Source organism: Dermacentor albipictus, chromosome 1 (genome assembly GCF_038994185.2).
Source record: "Dermacentor albipictus isolate Rhodes 1998 colony chromosome 1, USDA_Dalb.pri_finalv2, whole genome shotgun sequence".
NCBI classification, from domain to species: domain Eukaryota; kingdom Metazoa; phylum Arthropoda; class Arachnida; order Ixodida; family Ixodidae; genus Dermacentor; species Dermacentor albipictus.
Window position 1 is genome coordinate 388,998,176 of NC_091821.1, and position 22,447 is coordinate 389,020,622.

The 22,447-nt window shown below is 47.3% G+C and overlaps 1 protein-coding gene across 4 annotated transcripts in view; it reads left to right on the forward strand.

Annotated features, from left to right (window-relative positions):
* Positions 1 to 6,444: 6,444 nt before the first annotated feature.
* Positions 6,445 to 22,447, forward strand: part of LOC135916987 (chitinase-3-like protein 2) — a 33,898-nt gene continuing 17,895 nt past the window's right edge. The window contains exons 1-4 of one of the 4 annotated variants that reach the window (XM_065450428.2): positions 6,445 to 6,596; positions 6,904 to 7,040; positions 15,204 to 15,966; positions 21,645 to 21,932. In XM_065450428.2, the coding sequence (XP_065306500.2) occupies positions 15,210 to 15,966; positions 21,645 to 21,932 (1,045 nt within the window). In that variant the 5' untranslated portion in view covers positions 6,445 to 6,596; positions 6,904 to 7,040; positions 15,204 to 15,209. Of the gene's footprint in view, positions 6,597 to 6,685; positions 6,746 to 6,903; positions 7,041 to 14,732; positions 14,778 to 15,203; positions 15,967 to 21,644; positions 21,933 to 22,447 lie in introns of those variants that run through there. The other 3 variants (XM_065450426.2, XM_065450427.2, XM_065450425.2) reach the window with 3 other exon arrangements.

The window sequence follows — 22,447 nt, forward strand, 5'->3', positions numbered from 1 at the left end:
ATAAACTGTTAATGCCCTCTCGGCGTTTGTGTGTAGTTGCGACTTCTCTGGTGGCATGGAGAGGGGCTGCATGCATGCTTCTAGTAAGATCTCGGTGCCCGTTCGGTCGATGAGAGCCGACTAATTAGGGCGTTTCGCTGTGCCTCAAAGAGCTCAGTTGCCGTGCTGTGTAGCCCCAGTTGGAGGAGTCGTTCCGTGATAGAGTTTCTAGGAAGGCTTAGGACTTTTCTTAATGTGTTCTGACTAGTGCGTCGATTTTGTTAATCTCCGTCTTCTTCCATTTGAGGAAGCGGGAGGCGTAGGTTACGTGACTGATGAGGAAGGCGTGAAATGCTTTCATGAGGTTGCCCTCTTTCATTCCGTGATACTACCTGGGGAAGTTGAGGGTGCTCTTTCCGATGCGTTTTAGTGCCTCCGCATTGTCATTGCTGTAAGCCCATACCCAGGTACTTGATTGTGTTACACCTGGAGATGTTTCTTCCGTCCCTGGTGGGCAGGTGAACGGGGAGGTATTAAGGAGCTGTCTCTCCCTGGAGACTTGTTTGCACACGAGGAGCTCTGATTTTCTGAGGGAGAGCTTCAGTCCCGTATTTTGTAAGGAAAGCTTCCATGGTGTCCGGCGCTTGCTGTAGGTTCTGCTCCAGAGTGCCTAGCGGGCCGCTCGGGGACCAAATGGTGATGTCCGTGTAAATCGCGTGCCCTACTCCCGAGACTTTCGAGAGTTCGTTGGAGAGATCGTGCATTGAGATGTTGAAAAGAAGCGGCGAAAGCACTGACACTTGCGGAGTGCCGATGGTGCCTAGCCTGTACTTTGTGCTTTTAATTTGTCCGACCTTTACGGTGGCCGTTCGGTTAGCCAGAAGGGATCTCACAAAGTTGTGGAAATTTACCCCGATATGTAAAGTGGGAGATTTCGTTGAGGATGTCTTCATGCCTGACCATGTCGAAGGCCTTGGTTAAGTCGAGCGCTAGGATGCCTTTTACACCCTGGATTTGTTGTCTATGACGGCGCTCGTGATGACTAGCATGGCGTCTTACGTGGATAGTAATTTTCTGAAGCCTATGAAATTGTGGCTGAATAGGCCGTTTTCTTCAATGTGCTCTCCAATTCTATTGTGGATGGCATGTTCCGCGACCTTCCCGAGACACGACGTAAGGGAGATGCGTCTCGGATTCTCTGCATGGAGTAGTTTTCCGGGTTTGGGGATGAGGACTACATTCACAGTTCGCCATTCATCCGGCACCCGAACTCCAGCCCATACTTCGTTAATTTTGCTCGTACTGATTTGTATGACTTCGTCATCTAGATTTCTGAGTAGTTTGTTGGTGAATCCATCTAGGCCAGGGGCCAAGCGTCCGTTTAGGTCGTGAAGGGTGTGCGCAATCTCCAAAACTTCGAAAGGATGATCCAGCGAGAGATGAAGTGGTTCCTTGCACTCGCGTGTGCAGTCGTCCCACGGGACAGACTTGCGCTCTGCCGGAAGGTAGATGTCTACTAGGGCGTCAGCAAAGTCCCGCGAACTCGTGCCTTCTTTCGTGTGGAGATGAACAAGCCTTTCGATCGTTAGCCGGGCATTACTCTTGGTCGGTTTGTTTCTGTCGGCGAATAGGTGCTTGAGAAGGCTGCACTTGCTGCTCCTTCTACTTTTTCCGGTTGATTCGTTACACGCTTCGTCCCATTGCTGCGAACTCAAGTTTTTGGAGTGTTCTTCGATCTCTTTGCTGACTGCCGTTAATTTAGACCTCAGCCTCCTGTTTAGCTACTGCTGGTTCCATCTTTCTCTTAACGCGTTCTTGGCCTCCAAGAGGTTTGCGAGTCTGGAGTCCATGGCTGGAACCTCCAAGTCCGTGCTTATTTATTTAGTGGCGTTCGTCACCGCAATCTTTACATTTTCCATTAGCTCTTCGAAGGTTTCTTCTTGTCTGTCCTCATTACCCCTCATTTTCCGGAAGAGGTCCCAGTCGACGTGGGTGTGCGTCTTGTGAGGATTGTGTGTGATGCGTCAGTTGATTTCTGGGATGAAATGGCCGCTGCCAAGGTCCTTTTGCAGGTTGTCCCACGACCCGTCCGCGTTTCTGAGGAACGTCAGGTCTGGGGTGGTGTCCCTCTGAACCGAGTTGCCTCTGCGCGACGGGAACCTTGAGTCCCTGATGAGTTATATGCCTAGGGTGTCCGTGCACTCGGCAAGGTTAATCTCTTGCCTGTCATTAGTGGCGTAGCCCAGACGGTGTTGTGCGCGTTAAGTCTCTGGCAACGATCAGCGACCTGTCCTTGGCTTGCGATGCGGCCGATGTGAGAAGTTTGCTAAAGTTTCTGAGTCTGTCAATCGGGGAACTGTAGACGTTCAGTATGTAAACGTTGGTCTTTAGGGCTCGACTGGGAATGATTTCAGTGAGCATGGATTCCAGGCCTTTCTTGTGTGTCGGGATGCGCCTTTCCACGAAGCTGACGTCTTTGCGGATGAGAGTGACAATGCCCCTGGCTTGTTTGAACTCGGGGGCCAGGGTCGGCCTAGAAACCCTGTACTCTGAGAAGGACATGCTTTAAATGTTCTTTTACGCCCTGTACTCTTGGAGAATGATGACATATGGCTTTTCTTTACATGGTCTGACGAATTGCATTAGGTTAGCTTTCTTGTTGTTGAATGAGTTACAGTTCCATGGCCAGGTCATGAAGTATTGCGGTGCGTTATCCATTGTACTGTTTTGGCATGACCCCCTTTTAGCTGGGCTCACTTATCGCTCCTGGTGTATAGGAGGGAGCGGGCGACGCAAGTAGGGGTCCCAGAAAGACTGCACGGTCCTGCATGGGGGTTGTTCTTGTGGTTTTGGGATGAGTAATTGGTATTTCTAGGTGGTCGAGTCTGCCACAGATTTGCGTGAGTTCCTTCTTAATTTATGTAATTGCCGATCCAAATGTGTTATACTTGCTCTTCTTGCTGCACTTCTTGACTTTGTTGTCACTGATGGAGGCGTTAGAAGGAGCCTCACTGCCATCAGACATAAAAGCGTCCACGACGGATGTGTGGTCATCTGTTTGGAGGACGAGGGCCCTGCGTGTGTGTGTGCTACACGATGCGACCACGGTCCTGGAAGATTGAGGGATAGGTGTCGGTGTGTTATTTGTCAAGATACGTCCTTCTAGCTTGGCTAGGGTTGCCCTGAGTTCAGCTAGTTCCTGTTTGAGTGCTTTGTTTTCCCGCTCTATGCATTCGTGGGTCTGGCATGCGCTCTGGCTGTGCCTTATCTTGCTTTGAAGTCGTCGATGCAGCGCCTTTGTTGCCGACCATGTGGGCCCAGGTCGTTTTCTTGCCTGGCTTTCTGGAGCTGGATCTCGACCCGGACCGGCCCCTGGAGCGGGAGTGCCCTCTGGATTGGGAGCGCCCTCTGGAGCGGCAGTGCTGCTTGGGGATAGAGCCACCTGCCGGCTCCTGCTATATAGCCGCTGGGTCATTGATCTCATCCGGGTTTGCTTCTCTGCCGGAGCGGTTTCGTTTCCTTCTCCTGCGTCTTCGCACGACGTATGGGATGTGGAATTTTCGTATGCACGTGCGGTCGCCTGTGGAGTGATTTCCCTCGCAGAGCTTGCATTTTGGGATGCAGTTGTGTTCTTCTGCAGCGCCTTTTGGGAGCCCTTCCCCGCCGTTGTGGCATTTACTTCTCTCTGCTTTGCTGCTGTGGCATACGTCGGCCCGGTGCCCGGCGCGGCCGCAGGCGTGACAAACGTCGACTTGTCGTTTGTAAAGCGAACATGGCAACAGGGCTGTTCCCCACATGACATTGTTTGGGACTCGAAGCCGGTCGAAGAGGATCACAACGATATGCGTGTTTTTGATTCTCTTGACATCGATGGGTGTCTGGTTCCATTGATTTGCAATCATGCTTCTGAGGGTAGGCTCTTCTATCGAGGGATCAACATTCGTGATGACGCCTTTGCAAGTGCCCTCCGGTGCGGCCACATATGCAGAGACCTCTAAAGCGCCGACTTTCGTGAGAATTTTCTGGATGCCGGCATAAGTGGTAGCGTTGGCTATGACTGGAGTCGAAATCACAATATTATTATGTACCTTGTTGGGGCAGATCGTGTCCTCCGAAGCTTGTTGGTCGCTTAGCGCTGCGGCCATGGTCGGAGCCCTCGCCAGCAGCACCAAGTGCGCCTTCGAAACGTCGAGCCCTCTTCGGGGCCGTACAATGACTTCAATCTGGTCTCTCGGCAGCAGGGGTAGCCGCGAAGCGGTTGCGATCCTCTGAACAGTCGAGCGGGAGCGGGCGTTAATCGCGCGGGAGAGGCAGGCGGTAATCTTCTAAGAGTCCACCTAGTAGACCGTCCATTTTCGGCTTCTGCGGAAGTTCCGATTGGCTGGGCTGGGATCCCAGAGAAATAGGAGACAGGCGTCCCTGCAGCCCGTTTCCTTCTCTTTGGCGCAGCTCAAGCCATTAAGAAGCAGCAGCCAAAATGGACGGCCTTCTAGATGAAATACTCCCCTCCTGATCTGAGCGGAATGAATAGTAAAGGTCAAGCTAACGTTACCTAACATTCCAGTGAACATGGACTAACGGCACCTGTTTCAGCGTCAGTATCATGTGCCATCGAGGTGCGACAGCTGGAAACGCCGCTGGCCTCCAATGCAAGCTCCGTTTTGCAGAGCTTGCATGTAGGCTCCCTACGCCAGTGTAAGGTATACCTGACGCAAGCCTTGTGAGACGCCCGGTAGCTGCCAGGGCCATATTCTTTTTGCACAGCTACAGTCGCCTTGCGTGCCGCGATTCGTCACCAGGTTCCAAGGTGTTCCAATATAGCTTCAAGGAGTTTCAGCGCAACACTAAGCCTTGCGGCCGATGTCAATGCTTCACTATTCGGGCGAAACTCTCTTTTTTTCTTTTGTGGATTATGCACTTTGGGATTCTACAGCAAGGACTGATGACACGAAAGCATACAAACCACACGTGCAAGCCGAGTTTGCACAGCAAAAGACAACCTTTTTATTAAAATGACCGATGGTTTATTTTTGAGGACCTCGTATATGCCCCATTTGAAAACAACAACAAAAAAAAACAATGCGCAAGCGACCAGGAAATGGGGAAGGGAACAGGGGTGCGCACACGAATGTTTTAAATAGCAGGTACTATCAATTACACACACACATGGTAAGGCACGAATACGGCGACCAACTACAAACACCAAGACGAACTTAACTGTTGCCGTAAACTGCAAAAAACAAATTGATACAAAGAGCCCGACAGCCATTTATCCATTCAGCAATAATTGGTGTTTCTTATCTACGTGGGTGCAACGGTGGCAGATATAGCTTATGTTTGTCACTGCTGGTTTGGCACACCTCCAGAGCTTCCTGTCAGTTGTCATTACTTTTCGCAGTCTGTTCTTTCTTTATTCTATGCAGCTTCCAGCTATTTTAGGTATGGACATTAATTTGTTAGAAGTGGTAACGTCCAACACCTCTCTGAAACAACGCTTTTGTGAAGCCTCGCAATTTTATTTTCGTGGAAAGTTCCCCCACCAAGAAAACTTAACCAAAAAGAAGAATAGTTTCATTCCTTCTTTTATGCTTGTACAACCGTGTACCAAACGGCTACAGTACGCATATCTATCGCTGTACTACTGAGCCAGTCGTCTACTGTAGACATTAGTGATACACATACGCACTTAATTTATACTTTCACCTGCTGTATGATTGGCGACGTCGGCTTCTGGTGCACACGGAGAGCACTGCCAATGGTGCATACGTCATGCACTATGACCGATGGCAACCAGACAAAAAGAAAATCGCTATCCATGCGAACGCTATAAACATGGCGAGAGTGGTAGTGTAAATATTTGTGATATTTGGAACGCTATGTTTTCACAACAACGACGAATCGGGTAATAGAACACCCAAGGCATAGTGATGCATGTGATCTTAGATCGCAGCTTGCTTGTATCATCCTAGCACCATGCACTACCGAAATCGGCATTCGTGTATAGACCTTCTAAGCGTAACTAAGGAGCACGCCGATTTATTTATCTTTCTCTTCTATGCTGCGTTTGCGAAAGTGCCACAAATGACGAAATATATTGGTCCGTGAATGCTCCTGCTCCTTTCAGCATAGCCTTCTGCAAGCGCGTGTCATCCTATCACCGCGTTTCGTTTGTAAAAAAAAAAGGTGTCGTTTCTACGGCTAGAAAAACAGAAATATCTCTTTACCTGAGCCATTGTTCAGTCGTGCCAAGGAAATTACTGTCACGAGGCGCCAGTTTTTTTTTCGATCCGCATTCATCACCCGCCAAGAGGCTGCGGGACCATTCGAAAACGCGAGCTGACGATACGAAAAAAGAGTGGTGCCTACGAGCGCGAAAAAAGTGCAACCCTTCATTTTCTTTCCCCTTGTGTTACGCATGCGCGATTAAAAAATAAAGAAGTAACTATACCTCCTACGAATATAGAGAGCGCGCAGTCTCGCAACGACGACTTCCTATGGGTGTGCCCTGAACAAGAGTCCCCAAACAACTTTCCGCGAACAGGCCGGGAGGTGCCCTTGCTCCCACAGAGGCTCCGCATTCTCTATTTCCACTCACTCGCGGAGGACTACGATAGCAGGTAAGCGCTGTATGAGCGCCAGGGCATCGCACAAAACAGGGGCAGGAAAGGACGCACGGAAGCGGACTCCGACAGATGTGAAAGACTGCATGACGTTTACGGCTCGTCGAGGATCAATTTCGTCGGGCGCTCGATGGCAAATGCATAAGGTGGCAGCCGAGCTTTTAGCGTACAGGCTTGAATTCGTTGTATTTATTCCGCACGCGCGTTTCCTTTGTTTACGAGCACACGTACTCTCGTTCCACGGGCTTGATGGCGCCCCTGTAAGTGGAACTGGCCGAGTTCTGAGAGCAAGTTGATTTTGCAGGTTGGCTCGCTCACCAAGGCATCCAGCGTGAAGTCAGAGGCGCGGACTGAGGTCGCTTCCGCGCCTCGGAAGATTACTCGTTGGAGACAGTGACGGGTGGTAAGTTCCGCAGCCTCGGCAAGTCGCCATATCGAGAGGTAAATCTTACAAGAGCCAAGAGCTTTCCAACGACGAATCTCCCTCGTGTAAATTCCCTTGAAGATAAATGTAGGCAACTGAGCCTAATGCTCAGGTACAGCAGTAGATATCACATCTTTATTCAAACATATTTAAACATTTCCCGTGAGCTTCTGCGTAATGAGGATATGGGGATGGAACATAGTATCGTTCGTTCGGCTCATAGAATTTATGCATTGACGACTCCTACTCAGTGCGAGAGCGACATAGAACAAAGTTGAAGATTCAGTGCAAGGAATCACATTAGCCTTCCCATCAGTTGCTTTTGTTGTTTTCGCTCCCTTCCTGTAGGCTGGCAACCATTGAAACAGTATAACCTGCACCTTCAAAAAACCAGTACGAAAACTTTAAATTTACTCAGGGATAATAAAAATGGTCTTAAAGAGATGTCTAAAGCACGATAACGTTGTGGGAAGGAACGAAGAGGAACAATAATTGTTACCGACCGTGGCCAGATTAATGTTGATCACTGAACCCGCTTTTCTTCTTTTTGCCGATCCAACTTGAGGCCTATCTGCTGGAGGATGCCGTATCGGGATAGTTTGTTGCTTTGCTTGCCACGCAAGACGTGCAGGGCACTGATACTGCATGCTTCCACTTCTCGTTGTGTTGTGCCGCACGTACTGTAAGATTATTTGCAACTATCTCACCCTGAAAATTGATTCGCTTCCTGTGCGTTGTCTTCAAGGCCAGAGCGAAAAGTGCAATCATGAACCGGCTGTAGCTCTCAACAAGTCATTCACTATTTGTCGGAACGGTTTACAGCGTCCCGTGCACCTCTCTGGGTTGTAAGAAAATTGTCGAGTGCACTCATAAAAAGAAAGGTCGAAGTAGTTTCTACCTAGTGTCACACCAGTTTTCTACCTTGATGTAACTGCAGTTCGCAACGAAATAGTGACTGTAGTGACACTGATGTTTCTGTATGTCTTGTTTGCAAACAAACAAACAAACAAACAAACAAACAAAGAAACAAACAAACAAACAAACAAACAAACAAACAAACAAACAAACAAACAAACAAACAAACAAACAAACAAGCAAACAAAAAACCAAAACGTTTCTTCCCCGCCCGTTATTTCTTTTGCTGTTGCAGTTCAGTCTAGTTTCAGTGCAGCGAAAAGCACACCAACTATTTTTCTCGTTTTCGCCCACTGTCATGGTTTTACTCCTTTTTATTGTTGCCTGTATTATACTTTTCTGCCGGACCTATCCCTAGCCTTTGGCTATTGATTCACAAAGTTGTTTATAGTTTAGGAATGTTAAGATAAATAAAATATAGCCAATCAATCAATGAATCAATCAACCAAAAGACAACGTATTCACTTTTACTAATGGGTCTCAGCTACCAATTGCGAACGTAGTTGGCGCAACCGAATTCAAGGTTCCTATTCCATAACACATATATGGGACCCACTCTGGAATACGCCACAGCTTGTCCGATATATGGAGCGGAGGCTAGATTATTTGTGTCACCTGACACTGACTGCGTTTGCAATTCGGAGCTGAAACCCATTCGCTAAACAGTGGCTACCTCGTTCATTTGGTATTTTTACTAACTCTGTCGTTCCCAACTACAGTTATACTAAGGTATAGAATGGTTTGACACTAAGTACTAACTACTGCGACCTGTTTTTTTTAAGAGTGTGCTTCTCATGCGATTGTGGCTGACAAGAAAAGAGTACCCCTTCGAACTATTCTACGCCAGTTAGGCGATAGTTCACACAGAAAAACTACAACCAACAGGCACTACAACCAACACAACATTTCCGCACAGAAAAATAAGGGAGCGCTTTCTGGACTACGCTGGACTCGGCGGCCACTTGTAACTGTGCGGAGAATGCGTTCTCAGTGCGTGTATCTTTACTTCTCAGTTTCCTTGCAGTGTTTTTCTGTGCCTCTTCTATCTCCTTTAGTACATTAGTGAACCAGGAAGATTCGCTCTTTAGCCTTGCTCTCATAATGTCCCTAGTCCTTTCTTGGGCTTAAGGGCCAAGCACCGTTGTGGTTAAGCTTCTTGCTTATTGTTGTCTTGCCTCTTGTTATAGCCTCGAATGTTTTCATCAGACGATAGTCGGTGAAGCAATGGCGTTCTTTCTCGCCGTATAATGCTCCATGAGAAATACGTACAACGGCAATCTGTCTATCTCGAAAGAGAAAAACTGGCATCCACCCGAATTTTATCACGAATCTACAAAGGAAACCCACGCGGGTTTCTCAGAAAGAAAGCCTCGCAGTTGAAGAAAAATTACTCCTGGTCCGGGACTCCAACCCGGGACCAACGCCTTTGCGGGGCGGTCGCTCTATCAGTTGAGCCAATCAGGAGGCTTGCCGTTCGCAGGGCGAGGGTGAATTAATCGACGACAATCTTGTAGGCACGTTCAGATGGTTAAAACAGTAAGACATTAAACACATTAAAAAAGACACTGCATGAATGTAAAGAGACACTGCATGATTTCTACACTGCGTGAGCAGAAGAGGTGGAATCATATTGGTCTGTTGTAGTGAGCATTAAAAACTATTCTACTTTTATTCGGCGGCAACATCCCAGAAGAAAATTTGGTAGGGTTGCTACTTCAAAAGTGGTAGTAATGTCCAAGAGCAAAACGGCTGAATTACGGAATTGAGTGTTCGTGACAAGCACTCATCCCAGTATTCGTGACGATACTTCAGCCTGTTTTTGCAAATTTCACAATGAGCAGCGAGGAAGATAAAAAAATGCTTCCCTTTATTATACTCGTGCGTTCCACAAAACAGCTGCAATGATCCTGTGATGGAGAAGTGGCATATGACAGACTTGCCATGCAAAGTATATTTCTATTAGCTTTCTTAGGATCATCATCATCACCAGCCTGGTTCCGCCCACTGCAGGGCAAAGGCCTCTCCCATACTTCTCCAACTACACCGGTCATGTACTAATTGTGGCCATGTTATCCCTGCAAACTTCTTAATCTCATCCGCCCACCTAACTTTCTGCCGCCCTCCGCTACGCTTCCCTTCCCTTGGAATCCATTCTGTAACTCCTAATGACCATCAGTTATCTTCCCTCCTCATTACGTGTCCTGCCCATGCCCATTTCTTTTTCTTGATTTCAACTCAGATATCATTAACTCGCGTTTGTTCCCTCACCCAATCTGCTCTTTTCTTCTCCCTTAACGTTACACCTATCATTCTTCTTTCCATAGCACGTTGCGTCGTCCTCAATTTAAGTAGAACCCTTTTCGTAAGCCTCGAGATTTCTGCGCCGTACGTGAGTACTGGTAACACACAGCTGTTATAAACTTTTCTTTTGAGGGATAATGGCAACCTGCTGTTCATGATCTGAGAATGCCTGCCAAACGCACCCCAGCCCATTCTTATTCTTCTGATTATTTGAGTCTCATGATCCGGATACGCAGTCACTACCTGTCCTAAGTAGATGTATTCTCTCACCACTTCCAGTGCCTCACTACCTATCGTAAACTGCTATTCTCTTCCAAGACTGTTAAACATTACTTTAGTTTTCTGCAGATTAATTTGTAGGCCCACCCTTCTTCTTTGCCTCTCCAGGTCAGTGAGCATGCATTGCAGGATACTTCGCCCATTTCGCTCAAACCGTCTATCGGTCTCTAACCATTTCCCGCCAACCTCAGTCACTGAATACCGTGAAAGTAGGAATATAGGTCGAGTGGGAAGGCAGGCCGAGATGTTACCTTGAAGTGGGAAAAAAGAGAGGAAGAAAAATTGCAGATCTAGCGCACATGTTGGAATCTATGTGAAGCGAAGCTTTCATGAAGTGGTTAATAAGATACTATAGATTTGCCAATTTCGCTCTTTAGTCTTTGGCGTAAACTGGCACGCCCACGCTAACTCTTGATACGCAATGTGACAAATCTTGTAGTTACTGGTATTTTCTCATTCACTTTTATTTATTTTAAATGTACGGGTCACTTCTTGGCTCCGTTGTGGGCAAGTGTGATTGTATAGAGGTCATCACCATCATTATCAGTATGCGTGTGCGCTTCGTGCCCCATCTTCTGTGGTGGCAATGTGCCATAGTGTGGAAATCAGAATAATCATCAACACGTGGCGATCATCTCAAATAGGTAGTTCGTGGAACAATATGTACCACCTTATTTTAGTCCAATTCCCCGTTCGGAGAATGTGGCATAGTATGGAAATCACCATCTTAATGGACATGCGGACACGCTCCTTGGCCGATCCCTCCTTTTTGGGGTATGCGCCATGGTATGGAAATCATAATTAACACGCGGAGGTCATCTCAAAGACGTAGTTAGCGTTTTCAGATTATGCAGCACCCCATCCCCCATTTGGGCGAAACCCCCGTTGTGGGCAGGTGCCATTGAAGTGCCCGCTTCTTAGGTATGTGCCACTGCATGGAAATAATAAGCATCATTATCAACATGTGGACAGTGGACACGCTTCTTGGCCGACCCCTCGTTATGGCTATGCTCCATTGTAGGAAATCATAATTGTCATCAATACAGGGGCGATCTCAATGATGGTGGCACGATTTCTACCAACCGCTTCTTTGCCAATCGTCCATTGTGCTTATGTGCCATAGTACGGAAACCATCTTCCTAATCATCAACACGCGGACAGGCTTCTCGGCCGATACTACTTTGTGGGCATGTGCCATACTATGGAAACCATTAGTACTATTAACACGCGGTGATCATCTCAAAGAGGTAGTCTCAATATGTACCGCGCGCTTCTTTACCAGTCCCCCGCTGTGAATTTGTGGCGATAGTGTGAAGATCCTCATCATAATCTACACGTGACGACCATCTTACAGTGCTAGTTGGTGTTGATATGAGAGAAGTATACGTGCGATGTGTACGTATTGTTGATGACCTAGAAGGGACCTCAATATTTCTTGCTCGTTTCTCGCATGTAGGAATATACATGATGCAGTAAATACCACATAAGAAAAGGAACGAAAAACATTTTTGTGGCTTAATGGTTGAAAGGATCGGGCTGGTGCGATGACGGGCTGAGGTTCAAACGGAGGCGCTGGACGCGATTTTTTTCTTTTTCTTTTTTTTGTGGGGTTGTATCTACTCAAAGAGGACCCGATCAGCGACCGACCGACCGACCGACCGACCGACCGACCGACCGACCGACCGACCGACCGACCGACCGACCGACCGACCGACCGACCGACCGACCGACCTACCAACCAAACCAGGCCAAAGCATGGCATGATAGGCGAAGAAAGCTTCGTTAAAAAAAAATAGCTATCAAGATTGCCAGAACGCCTTCATTTTCACGATGGCACTGCAACTCTGCAGCGACTAGAATGCACTGTCACGGGTAGAGTGCGTGCACGAAGCTCCCATATAATGTCTGCAAGCCTGTGCATGGACTGCACTGCGCCCACGAAATGATGTTTTACGTTGGTTGCTTGCCGACAGTTTTCCTTTTTTGTTGCCTTCAATATCGCACGCTTAATTCAGAAACGCCACACTGGCGCTGAGATGGCCATGTTGCCGTTCTCTTCGGTTAAGTGTACAACGCTTCAGCGCTGCTGAAAACTGTCTCCGTCTGCCGCTGCTCCTTTCTCACCATACACGCGACGTCGATCGGAAAAGCGCACATAAGAAGACACGGTGGCAAAATATTTGCCAGAAATCCCATTTGGATATGGATACGGCTTTGGCTATGCGTTTGCCACTAGGAACACCTTAGGTTGACAAAAGATGACTCGAATTCTGCTGGAGGCCACTAGATAAGATGAGGGGTGGCTTTAGGCTGCTTCTTTCCCTAGAAAATATCTCCACTTATATTCCGGTTTATATGGTAGTCCACTGTCTGATGAGTTACGCATCGGGCTGCTGTTCTGAGGGAATAGGATTCAAAACCAACCGCTGGACCGACTTGGATCACGGGGTACGTGCCACACCTAAATAGAGTTCTTCAATAAACCTCTTTGAGGTCGACATGTGCCACTCGGCATGTGCTGCTCTTTAATGATAATATAGATCGTTTCAAGTTTCTCCAGTGGTGGGTGGGATTGAATCAGTGTCATATATATTTGGACAATCTTCTGTGAATATATATCCACACACGCACCCCACACGGACTTCGCGGAGGTGGTACTAAATAGCACAGCCGCTCCAGCCAGAAGAGAGGAGCCCGGCTGCATACACGCCTCATGCATGACGCATTTCGGACTTAGGAATGTGGTGTGTCGTTGTATTGCTTCCATGATAATCCAATTAACGTCGACATTCATCGTGAGATGGCTTCCGTTGGAATTTGTTTATCTACCACAGGAACTCAAGTAGCAGTTCACTTATAAGCCGGAGTATAGGGTAATATTCAGCTAGAATATGGACTGCAGTTCAGTTGTCAGCCAATTTTCGCAGATAGTGGCTCTTGAACAAGCAAGTTCTCCTGTGAGGGAGGGAGAGATTGTAATGAAAAGTAGACAATTCTGCAGGCGTGTGTAAAGGCGTCCGTGTACTACTCTGCATAGGGGATCGGTTGAAGAATTGCAAGGCCCTGAGATAGACACAGACCTGAGGAATTCAGAGATTCAACTGACGCACAAACAGTCGCTTTAACGAGAAAAGAAGTTATCTGTGTCATCACCAGAAAAAAGAAAGGTTAATTAAATCGGGTGATTACATGCTCACTTCTTGCGTCGAAGCAGACAGACGTCTATATATATAATGCATCGTTACAGGGTCCTCGATGTAGCATGATTGTTTATGCAGCAAATAACGACTATACTATCAGCACGAATTCAAACACGAATTCCGAAACTATTTCCGAAGCTACTTCAATGTATTGCTCCGCTTCAAGGTCCAGGTGCATTTGGCATAATTATGACTACTAAATGCACTCTTGGGACTGCTGGATGCCTAATTACCGGCTACCAAATCATTACACTTCACAATTTTACGTAATTATACGTGTAAGAAGATTTCTGATCAGTTATTTTGTGTTAGCGTTTCAAGTTGCATTGCACCAGGCATAACATTTGACCTTGTCGGTTATGTACAATGCCCATCAACGGAATTGCCTCGTAATGTTTTCTCTCGACAACCGTACGCACATTGATCACGCCTACCGAGGGCGTTGAATAATTATTTGCTTTTGCGCTATTATATCTAAGGCTACTGCATAACTCGTTCTTTTACTGCGATAGCAATTATACATGTGTCGACCGGGTCCCGGTCGAAGAAACCAAGCCCGCGTGTCAAGACAACAGTGAACCCTTATGTTTATTGCTCTGGGCATTTTATATCAGAGCGAGAGAAAGCGGGTGATGGAAATAGAGGACAAGGAAAGGCACGTGTAGTTCGAGCACGCAAAGAAAGCTTGTGCTCGTTGAACTGATACGATACAATACAGACGCTCGGTACACATTGCCGCCATCGGCGCCACCGCTGCGTTCGTCGTTCGTTCGTTCGAAAATTTTATTGGTAACAAGAATCAAAAGGTGAGTGAGTGAGTGCGAACTTTATTTACGTCCTGAGGAGAAAGAATTAAATCAATCGGGTGGCTCCACCCAGGTCGGGGCTGGTAGACAGAGTCCTTTTGCGACGGCCTGGGCCCTCTGAACAACCTTGAGCTGAGCGATGAGCACTGTGATTGTGAGTGCTGAGTCCTAGGAGGACTGGTCAAGAAAGTCGGCGCCCGCGTTGGCAGAGCAGAGCCAGAGCATGAGTTCGAAGTTGTATTGTTGTTGTATTGTAAGTTGTATGCTCTTGTCTGCAACTGCCTGTAAGTGACGGCCTGTGCTTTTTTGAGCTTTGGGTGAGGAAGAGGAAAAATTCTTTGTCCCAAACTTTGATTTGAAGTGATTTTGTGGTATGACACGAGCGGGTCCTTATTTTCTAGATCCCTCCAGGCTGTGTCGAAGCGAGGGGGTGGACCTCAGACGCGAAAAGCGAGTTCTCGCGCCAGTTGGTGTGCCCGCTCATTCGGATTACAGTCAGGACGTCCGGAAATGTTGCCCATGTGGGCCGGGAACCATGTGATGTGTGGAAACATGGGGTTGTAATCTACGTAATTATACGTAATTTTACGTAATTATACGTGTAAGAAGATTTCTGATCAGTTATTTTGTGTTAGCGTTTCAAGTTGCATTGATAATAAATGGAATGCCTTCCTTGCAGGACGTTATGGCATCGCCATTAGTGCTTGTCCATTTGCTCGTTGTGGCTGCTGTCGTCCTCCTCACTGCTGATGCAGTGGAAGGCGGTGGTGGAGTAAAAGGCGGTGGTGGAGTGAAAGGCGGTGGTGGAGTGAAAGGCGGTGGTGGAGTGAAAGACGGTGGTGGCCCAAGGGAGGATGATGGATGCACACCCGTCACCGACCCCACCGGTTCCAGGACAGTCCATGATAAGCCGGCCACACCCGAGCATGTCACCGATGGCAGCAGCCCTGAAGTTAGCAGGCCCGGTGACAGCAGGCCCGGTGACAACAGCCCCGACGACGGCAACCCCATCGCCACTAAACCCGACGACATTAGCTCCGAAGGCAGCAGCCCCGACGGAAACAGGCCCGAAAAGAACCCCACTACCGATAGCATTGACCGGGAGACCCCTGTGACTCATCCGACCGGCCATACTGACGAGCCATCCATGCCGGATTATACAAAGGATGGCACAAACGAAGGCGCCGAAGGGTGTGAAGATTCTAAGGGGTCTAAAGGCCCGAAGGGGTCTAAAGGTCCCAAGGGATCCAAGGGTACCAAGGGATCCAAGGGTCCCAAGGGATCCAAGGGTCCCAAGGGATCCAAAGGCCCAAAAGGGTCTAAAGGATCCAAGGGTTCAAAAGGGAACGACGGCTCCAACAACAAAGGCGTCAAAGGCTCCAAAGACAACGGGCAGGACGAGCGTTTTCCAGGCTTGGGCGACGGCGATCACCATGGAGGCGGTAAGCGTTCAGTTTCGACCGCATACAATATAACTGCTGTTATACCTATTTCGCGATAGCACAGTAGTGGGTGAGCCGCAACAGCTGGAGAAGCGCACAACGCGAACGCGCTGGTAGCATGACCTGGCATGGTTTCAGAGGAGTAATAACTAAGAGTACATAGCAGCGAAGAAAGTAGAAGCCGGATAGTTCTTTTTGCGGTAGAGAACAGGAAGGTCAATTTATGACGGAGGCAGAAATTCATGACATGAAAAGATCCCTGCATTTAGAGGCCATGAAGTGAAGAGAGAGGCCGGAAGGTGGATTTTCGTAAGCGTAAAATCACAGAAAAAACCAAATCGAATATAGCCGAGAAGGGGGATGGCGTACGTCTTCTGGCGAATAACACATTCAGTGGCACAGTTTTGTGCGGCCCACGCTTTTGCCTAAAGGTGCACACTAAGTTTGTAGTTTAGGGCGAGTCGTCAAACGCTGCTCTGAAAACAAAGTGACGTGTTAATTGCAATGTAAAAAATGGAGGGCCTTTTAAGAAAGTAGGGGTTGCAAAATAAAGAATACTAAATAATTCGGACGTGCAAGCAGGCGTTGTGCATTCGGTGGGCTTAGCAGGAACTACGAAGATATATTTCGTTACAAGAAACAAAACGAGTTCCGAAAAAATATTAATATTAAATTACGGGGTCTTACGTGCCGAAACCACTTTCTGATTATGACGCACGCCGTAGTGGCAGCCTCCGGAAATTGGGACCACCTGGGTTCTTTAACGTGCTCCTAAATCTAAGCACACGGGTGTTTTAGCCCCCATCGAAATGCGGCCGCCGTGGCCGGGATTCAATCCCGCGTCCTCGTGCTTAGCGGCCCAACACCATAGCCACTAATCAACCACGGCGGGTACGGGTTACGGAAGAAAATAAAAGACAGCAAAGAGAGTAGCTTTATCAAAGGCATTCTGTTAAGATTGAGGTATGTCAATCAGGGAAAAAATAAGCAGTGAGTCGACATCTAAAGCACACAGCTGGCTGTGTTGCGGTTTTGCCGCAGCCGAATAAGAGAGTACGACGAAGTGAAGTGGGTGTCGATGATGACAAGGACGCATTATCAGTGACGGTGTCGTCTTGCAACTCAGTGCTTCTTTTAATTAAAGCTAGTAGTAGATGCCGTATAGTAGGGTAACTATATGTCTTGTCAAATGTTGAACAAAAAGAAGAACCAACACGATACAGCAGACCAACTAAATTTACATTACCTATTAAATAGAGGAAAAGAAACTACAATTCAACGTAGAATGATTAAAAAATGAATGAGAGAAATTAGGAAAAAGTCTGTTTCACAAAAAAAATGGATATGCTTAGCTTTGTAATGACATGAGGTAAGACTGCAAAACATTTAAGCGCTGCTGTAATATTCTTGTCATCAAACTACACACGAAAGATATTGCTGTTATTTTTTTGTACATCTTAACGTGTCATTTCTCACGATAACGTCCCCCGCTTTGTAGCAAGTACCGGCAGCGCCAAGCCTTACAAATGCGTTCAATTCGCACAAGTTTGACGCTTAAAAGTGGTGCAATGCCTAGTGTTAGATCGAAATGACAAGGAAGCGATGCGTGAAAGCGGAAGGTAGCGGTGCCCTTCTCACAGAGGTTCAGCAGAATGGCCCTGCTCTGCTTCATGTTGCATCGAGGGCTACCACGGCGCAGTATCAGCGCGTGAGATCGCGCTCACTTACGACGCTCAAAGATAAGTGCGATGGATAGAAGCCACTTCCTCGTGTGGACCTTGTGCCTGTAGTTGCTTAAGGCCGATCCACACGACGGACCAAATTGCTCTTTTGGACCGCGGTTCGCGTAATCACGTGATAGGACGTCACCAGTTCGTGCGTACCGCCGTTGGCCCGCGCAAGACCGCGGACCTCGCGGTCCAACAAATCGCCGAGGATTTTCCCGCTTCCGTTTTGGCGGCGGACCACATGCAAACCGCAGCGATTTGGCTTAGCCAACGAATGCTGTCCGGCAACAGAGTGTCTTCAGTCAAATCCAATCTAGTTTTCGGCTCAGCAAAAGCCAGACAAGCCAGTCGTTTCATGTCGGCCGTTCCGTCTACACGTGCGTGCAGCAGATATATTTTTAAACACCGTGTCCTCTTGGAGTGACGAGGATGTTTTTTCATTTTGAATACCTCGTTGAGCAGTTCCCGGCTTTGTGGGACCCGAGCCGGAGTGATAACAATGATAACACTCTGGCCGAGAGTGTAGCTGGTTGGTCTGCTCTGCCGTCTGCTATGACGGTCCGCCGTGTGGATGTGCTCTGCGCCGGACCGGACCGCGGCGGGCCGTGAAGTCGCATCACGTGACCGAGCGGCCCGCGGACTTGGTCCGTCGTGTGGATTGGCGTTTAGTGTAAGACAAACTTTCTTGCTTCTTTCATTACTTGTATACGTCTTAGACAAGTCCGGGTAAGCGAAACCTGCCTAAGTGGGATTTTCGCGTAAACGGAACGATGGTATCAACTTTGGTTGGCCGCCCATAGGCACAATTTAATGGAACTTGGGTTAGTTAAATGGAACGTGCCTTTTTATGAACTCCGATTAGGCATAACGTTAAGCGAAACTACGCCCTACCTCATCGACGTATGGAGCAGAAAAAATTAAACAGACATATAATGTTGTGATGTTATATGTGGCGAAGAAAATACAATCCATCAGACAGTTGCGGGAAAGTTAATATATACTAAGGATGCCGAACTTGCATTGCCGTTCCCATCGCGTGCAGTTCGCTATGCAAGTAACGTTCGCGGAGAAGGAAGAGATGGATTCGGCAAAGGTTTTCCAGTAAGGTTTCCCTTGGGCTTCTTTCACACCGCCATTAATGATAGACCTCGAACAATACCCTTCTTACCTGCTCTGAGGAGACAGTTGAAAATATTATTGTCGAAGTTCGTGGCGAAGGCCACGATTCTAGTGTCGAAGACGTAGATGTTACTGTTTCATTTCGCGTTACTGTTTCGGGTCAGACGGCAAAATATAGTAGTTTTTTTTTCACGCCCGGTTTGATATTGTAGCTGAGTAGGTCGACGCTTTATGTTCCAGATATATGAATGAAACTTCTGTCATTTGGATATCCTGGATCCCACAAATGGGGAACACGTGAATTTACTGCTTGGATGAGTAAACGAAGTCAACAAAGACTGAACGACAGTGGCGGTGTCTTTTTCTGTGACAACTCCTTTTAACTTCTTCATATTGCTTCATGTTTCAGAAAATAAACACTAATGTTAGGTGCCCATGTGGACTTCCGTCGTAAAGATATGTAAATATGTAAAGGTATCATCAACCGTGGTTCATTGCCTAAGTACGCGTAATACTCTTCTTATCTGGTAGTATAAATAGAACACAATCAATCAATCAATCAATCAATCAATCAATCAATCTTAGATAAATTTTACTGGAACAGTTATAAAAGAAAATATGCCTTACTATTTGCAGCAGTGATCCTTGCGCCTAGTTGACTTATTCGAGACGCTGTTTCGTTGGTCAGCCACACAGGCACATACGCTTATATGTTATCCTTCCACTTAATCAACAGACGAACTTATTGAATAACAAGAATAATAAATTTCGAGGCAGAGGAATAGAACTTGGAAGTGAGCTCGAAGTTTACAGAACATTTAAATTCGAAGGGAAGGACAATCTAACTTATCTCAACAATGAAGTAAACAATGGCTTTCGCTTTATGGTATACCGCACAAACATATAAATCAGCGTTGGTTGCTTGTCGAGTGAACAGACCGCTGGTAAAATTGGAGTGGGTGCCGAAATCTGGAGCACTAAACAAGGAACCTTGTAGCTAGTTACGTAAGGCAGTGAACTGCGCGCAGGTCGGCGCGTGAGTATCATGAAAGATAATGCTGGTTATATAAACAGTGAAGCAAATAAACCACAAATCATTGACGCGGTGAAGGAAGATGTGCCTGAGTCAAACCCTTCATTCTGGCCAACTTTATTTCTTGCAAATCATAAGGTCGAGCGATATATTTAAGAAGTCACCCTGTTTACTACGGCACAGATTAATAATGAGCCCTTAATTTGTTAACTTTATTCTGGTCCCGTTGAATTGCAGAGCGTTAGCTTCTAGATACAAGGTCACTGAACACGATTATAAGGTATGAAACTAAGTGGCCCGCAACGATTTTAAGGCAAATAAGAAAGCGGAAAGGCCCGGCGTGCGCTCTGATTATTCTAAGTTTCCTATGTTATTGGTACGGAAAAATATCGTGAATATTTACCAGTTTCGTTTATTTACGGATAAATATTTCGGGACATAAGCTGACAGTCGGAAACGGAACGGGATTTTGCCGGTAGCATATAAAAAGAAGAATTGAATAGGCGTCCATGTTCTTGGGAGAACGCTGTATATCGCATGTAATACAATATTGTTTCACTTGTTTTTTCTATATATGCACAACAGTTGTTCGTATGAAACAAATGGGAAGTCGAATAAGTGCGACTTGTCAAATAATAAAGAAATGTTCTTTTATGCGTAAGAAGAACCCCGCAGAGGAAAAATCTCGGTACCAAAGGGAAACACAATATCGCGTTCGGTCGTATCGTGATGACGTCACGAAGACCTGAAGAAGCTATTATTCACGCCTAGGTAATCACAGGTGACATTTATACGGCTCAGAATTACGCGAGTGTGGCAGCGGAAAGATTTGTGCATGTCAAAGTAAAACTATCCAATGTCCCTACGGTCAGCCCTCCGGAGACAGACCATGGACTCCAGTCAAAACAGTAAGCGCCTAGAAATTCTCGGTGAAATATTTCGCGAAGTAGATGTATTAGGCATATGGCGTTTAATATCAAAAGATTTGGAGACGCGTGCGTTAGCCAGCCATAATTATCCCTAACAAGGAAGTTATATACCTTGGAAAAGCGAAAAAAGAAAAACAGCGAACACCAAGACGCTAGACCAGAAGGAGGCACATGCGCATACACACACGCACCGTCGTCGGCAGTGCCTCCTTCTGGTTCTGCGTCTTGGTCTTCGCTGCTTTTTTTTTCGCTTTTAACATGAACCAACTGGCCCAGCAATTCTCGCTTCTCAATGTACCTTCTAAGTACGGGTCGCAGGAGTAATTATCGATCATGATATTCGACGCTTTGCTAACAACCGGTCGATTTTGTGATGTTTCGAGTTTCAATAAAATCAATTGCGCGTCTGTTTTGGACATTGTCAGCCATCTCAAGCTCGTTTCGTCTTCACCTGCACCCTCTTCAAGAATGTATGTGTGTGTGTGACGACTTTATTTGGAATCCGGCGATTGGGAGGCCCGGGCCTGGGGCCGCCTAGATGGCCACTGGGAGCTGCTGCTCCCGTGCGGCTTCCTTGGCTCGCTGGACGGCCCAAAGTTGGTCTTGGAGTTCTGAGCTGTAGGACATTCCTTTTTGTTAGCACGTGTGCTTGATTACTTGTGCGAGGCTCAACCCCCCCCCCCCCCCCCCCCGAACACACACACACACGCCTGCACGCGCGCGCATGCACAGCGAGAGAGAGAGAGAGAGAGAGAGAGAGAGAGAGAGAGAGAGAGAGAGAGGGACCGGGAGAGAGAGGTGCTTTAGAATGGTATGCTTCATGCAGTGTAGCGATGCCCAAAGGAACCTCCTCTTTGTGCCTTGTTGCAGCGGCTGGCGCGGGCGTACCAGTGCAGATGGGGGATAACAGCAACGACAAGGATGCGAACAAGAGGGACAAGCAGGATGACAAGGAACGCATCCGCGCCCGTAGCAACCAGCGGGCTCCCGTGGTGTGCTTCCTCCGCGGCGACGGTTTCGAGAGGCATGGCGTGCGCCGGTACTCCCTGAGGAGCCTGCCGATACACAAGTGCACGCACTTCATCTACTCGTACTTGGAGACGGACAACAAGAGCGGGGAGATTATCTACCGCAGGAAGGGACGCATGGGAGAGAAAAGTGCGTTTTGCTGTCGTCGTTATACCTATGACCACTTTCATTGCACATGCTTGTTCCTTTGAGCTATGGTACACGAAATGAGACGGCATCTGAGAGACCTCTATAACAAGAACGAAAGAAAACACGTCAGTATAGCTTGTAAATCTATCTCCGGAACATTAAAGTTTATTACTGCTATCTCCTTAACAATCGCTCCGTAATCGCTCAGTGACAATGGTACTGAGGTCACCGACTACAGAAATGTAGCAACTACATGATCGTTTGTGCTTTTTATTTTTGCTTTGAATGCGTGTGGCATAAAGGGACTATGATGAAAATAAAAATGAATATAGAAGGCCCTTATCTTGCAGTAATAATGGAGCGTAACTTCCCGCATATAACCAAAATTTGCTGTGTGGCCTGGTGAGGGGCCCTTTAGCAAGCGGAACATCTGGCTGGCTACCGTATACTCTGAGGGACAGAAACGGGACGGCTAGAAGGGTCAGAGAGATTGAAAGGAAGGGAAGGCGAAGGCA